The sequence below is a fragment of the Branchiostoma belcheri genome, unplaced genomic scaffold (genome assembly GCF_001625305.1).
Source record: "Branchiostoma belcheri isolate BF01 breed outbred unplaced genomic scaffold, Haploidv18h27 scaffold8, whole genome shotgun sequence".
In the NCBI taxonomy this organism is placed as follows: domain Eukaryota; kingdom Metazoa; phylum Chordata; class Leptocardii; order Amphioxiformes; family Branchiostomatidae; genus Branchiostoma; species Branchiostoma belcheri.
Window position 1 is genome coordinate 1,958,045 of NW_017804464.1, and position 3,441 is coordinate 1,961,485.

At 42.8% G+C, this 3,441-nt stretch overlaps 1 protein-coding gene across 2 annotated transcripts; it reads left to right on the forward strand.

The window, feature by feature from the left end:
• Positions 1–299: 299 nt before the first annotated feature.
• Positions 300–2,432, forward strand: LOC109486351 (receptor-transporting protein 4-like). 2 transcript variants are annotated; one of them, XM_019790179.1, is made up of 3 exons: positions 300–386; positions 717–865; positions 1,159–2,432. In XM_019790179.1, the coding sequence occupies exons 2-3, from the start codon at positions 731–733 to the stop codon at positions 1,507–1,509; spliced, it is 486 nt and encodes a 161-aa protein (XP_019645738.1). In that variant the 5' UTR covers positions 300–386; positions 717–730; the 3' UTR covers positions 1,510–2,432. The 2 variants fall into 2 exon arrangements, with proteins under 2 accessions (XP_019645738.1, XP_019645737.1); XM_019790178.1 differs by having other exon boundaries at positions 302–386; positions 714–865.
• The last annotated feature ends 1,009 nt before the right edge of the window (positions 2,433–3,441 follow it).

Sequence of the window (3,441 nt, forward strand, 5' to 3'; positions counted from 1 at the left end):
CGAAATGCTAAATAAGTCTGGTATTTCTAACGAGGAAAACAAGTGAAGTGCTCCAACCCCCCCCGCCCCGCCCCCTTCTCTGAATATGGTTTACACAGCGGGAAAAATAGTTGTAGACCGCGGTCTTTTGCACCCGCCAGGACATTGAACTTGAAGCATTGTTTTCCACAGTATCGCGTGTTATTGTCACAACTGTTTGAAACCGGATATATCATCACCTGTCCAGCTAGTATGTCCAACTCTCCACCTGATTGGTTGTCCAAGGTGTTTACCAAAGTATGCTGTCTAAAGCAGCTTGGGGATTTGCCAGTAACGTGACGCAGTAACTTTTTAGCCGCTCAACACTAAGAGAAAAGGGGCGTCTTCAGTGGCGTTGCATGACAAAAGTAAGAGTTTTGTGTTTTACAGTTTAATTTTCCATAGCCCCCCCCCCCTTTGTAAGTGTGCTTCGGTGGGTAAGGAGGGGGATAGGTAAACTGTAGGCTACCAGGCCGCTGATTCACTGAAGACATAAGCAGGCACTGCTGGCTAGACAAGTATTTATGTCTAGAAATCCTCACCGCTCTTACACCCTGAAAAAGTTGGTTTCCAGCAAGATGTTATGGTGCTTTTATGTAGATCTTTGGTCTACTGCAAATGATTCTTCAATCAGGCTGAACATTTGAATGTTTTTTTCTTGAAAACTATCAATGATAACAAACATATATTTCCAGCAGTAAAACTAACAGCAATGGCAGCACAACAAGACTGGCTTAACGCGTTCAACACGGAGATCTGCAAAGATTTCGACGAAAAATGGATCCTAAGCGAGGTTGAGGACTTACCCAACGATCAGGGGTGGCGACGGTTCACCGACAAAGCCAAGGTTAGATTTAAGTACATGGATTTCAATGAATATTATCTAACGTTAACTGTACCTAACGTTAAATGCCGTCTGAAAATGGCCTCTCTCCGGGTAGCCACAGAAACTTACTAATAGGAGAAAACGTGTTTAGCACTTAACAGCATTTTAGCATAGCCCTTGACTGTTTTGGACGATAAAGACAGATCCGTCTACGAACGTGCCCGAGGGACAATACGAACATCCGAGCTAGTGATTTACCTTTGTTTACCTTTTAGTTTCCGACCATTGAAGATATTGTTGTCGCCTTAACACAGGTGAAGTTCAAATGCAGTCATTGTGACAACAAGTGGACATCGCTAAAGGGGCAAGTCATCTTCCTCTACCGCTTAAAACCAAAGAGGAAGAAAGGTGAAGTGAAAATGTTCCTACCAGGGCAGATGTGCCGCTATTGTGATGAAGATTTCGAGTCTCCCAAGTGGTACAATAAAGAGATGCTGAAGGTGCTGGGAAATCTCCAACAGATGATCGACTGGAAGCTCTACGGTGGAGATCGTCCGGAGAGGCTGAACAAGGGCCAGAGAGGGGGCCGCATGAGGAGCCGCCACGAGAGTGACAAGTGCCAAGCATGTCGGATGGGCATTTGTGGAAAGTCGGACACTAATTAGGGACTGAATGCCTCTCCATAAAGGATGGCAGGCAGGCAGTATATCCATGAGCCATCACACTACAGTTTTTTTAGTATAAGCCCCATAAAGCAGCTTGTTTGCGGGTGAGTGGATTTGATGGTTCGTAGCAACTTCCTATGCTCTGAGAACCGATTCAGAAGTTGTTGTTGTTTTGGTGTACCTTTTATTCTGAACACGCTATACTTGATCTGTATCTGTATGGCGGGTATAACCGCCTTTCGGCGTAACACACCAGCTTCGCAGGCACGCGGCGCGGCGGCAGCGGGCTACATTACACCGAACGACCTGTTACACCTAACCCTTGAACATCGATCTAACTCTAAACACTGTTTAAAGCTACCTAATGATAATGCCCCTACTGTACAATGTATTTGATAATAGCTTGTGTGGTTCATGGAGTGATACAACGGCTCCCTATAGCAGCTTTCGTCTGAACTGATGCGCTTTTTTTATGAGTTTAAACATCTGAAAAAAGTAATGGATGGATTTTCATGCGTTTCTGCTTGTGTGTTGCGATAGGAAACCTTTGTTTACTTTAGGGGATCTGGAAATGAGTTGAATTTACATGAGGAATATAGGATTGGATTTTTCTTTTACGGGAAAACTCACATGTACCCAATAATTATTGACTAACTGCTTGCCAGCAGTATCTTGTTGATACCATATGACTGTTCTGTGCTTGCTAATTGATATAGATTTTATGAGTGCCTCACGGTTGGTGATGGATTTTATCTACTGTATTAGCATACCTGTAGAACAGCAGCATTAGATGCTACAGATGCCTGTATTTTTTATGCCTTAAGAAACACTAACATTCTGGTTATGGTTCACATATGGGGCGGTGTGTCAAAGGTATTGACGTGTTTCTTTTGTACAAAGGAAACAAATAAAAGTCAACAATAGTAGGTTAAGTTGTTTTCTCTATTTATTCATGCTTTCTTTTGCCCAGATGGCTTATTTGGTTTTTAAGGATTATTTTTTTTTGACACTGTTACATGTACAACACAAAAACCGTCACTGTGAACACACTTGAACATTAGAAACCATCACTGAACTCACTGGACCCTTTCTCAGGTGTCACAAGCTCTTGATCTTGGAAAGTTCCCCGTAAATTCTGTTGTTATAACATAGCAGAATAGAGAGTTATATGTTAGCTTAGCAACTCTAACAGTTGTTAAGCTATGTTAATAATCTGAGTCCAGCAAACAGAGAGGGTCTGCGTTGATGAGTAATGAACCAGGAAGTGGTCAATGGTCAGAGCTTTCCAAGAAACGGGAAGAAGTGAGAGCAAAGACAGGACGTGACTCAGAGTGGTCATCTCATGGGTGGCACGCCCCCTGGAGGGGGGAGTATTTAGGCGAAGCAAAAGGATGCAAGTCATCATTCCAGCCAGACCAGCAATATGGGACAGAGTTCAGGGAAATTCTACCATGTTACAGAGTTCAGAAATTTTCCCAGTCCCACCCACCCTCATAAAAGAATTTGTTGTGTAGACTAGTTACACAAGGTAGACTAGTTGACAGTATATATATATTTGCTCTGTTTGGATGACAATAACCTAGTTTAGTTACAAGTCAGGATGCGTTAAACATCCGCTGGACAGAGCATTGGTTTAACCGACCAGCCCGATTTTGGCAAAAACAATTGGCAACCAGGGTAAAACAGGTCGCCAGCTCGCAGCATGACTTGCCTAGTAGAGAGGAGGGACCTTGTATTAGACTGATGTATAAGAATGTGTAAGAGACGATGACAACAGTATGTTTCAAGGTAACAGAGTTCTGAATGTAATCGTAATCGAACAGAATTCGGCAATGTTTGGCCAACAGTTTGACACTTTCACATTTGTATCTTGAAGCATTTTTAGAAGTAAAAGCAAGGTCCCCAAGAAGTTTTTAAGTGTTTGGAATCATA

Excerpts from the sequence above, each read along its gene's own strand:
- LOC109486351 (XM_019790179.1), top strand. The coding sequence starts at position 731 with ATGGCAGCACAACAAGACTGGCTTAACGCGTTCAACACGGAGATCTGC. Across the intron at positions 866-1,158 it reads GGTTCACCGACAAAGCCAAG|GTGAAGTTCAAATGCAGTCA; the intron begins GTTAGATTTAAG and ends GCCTTAACACAG.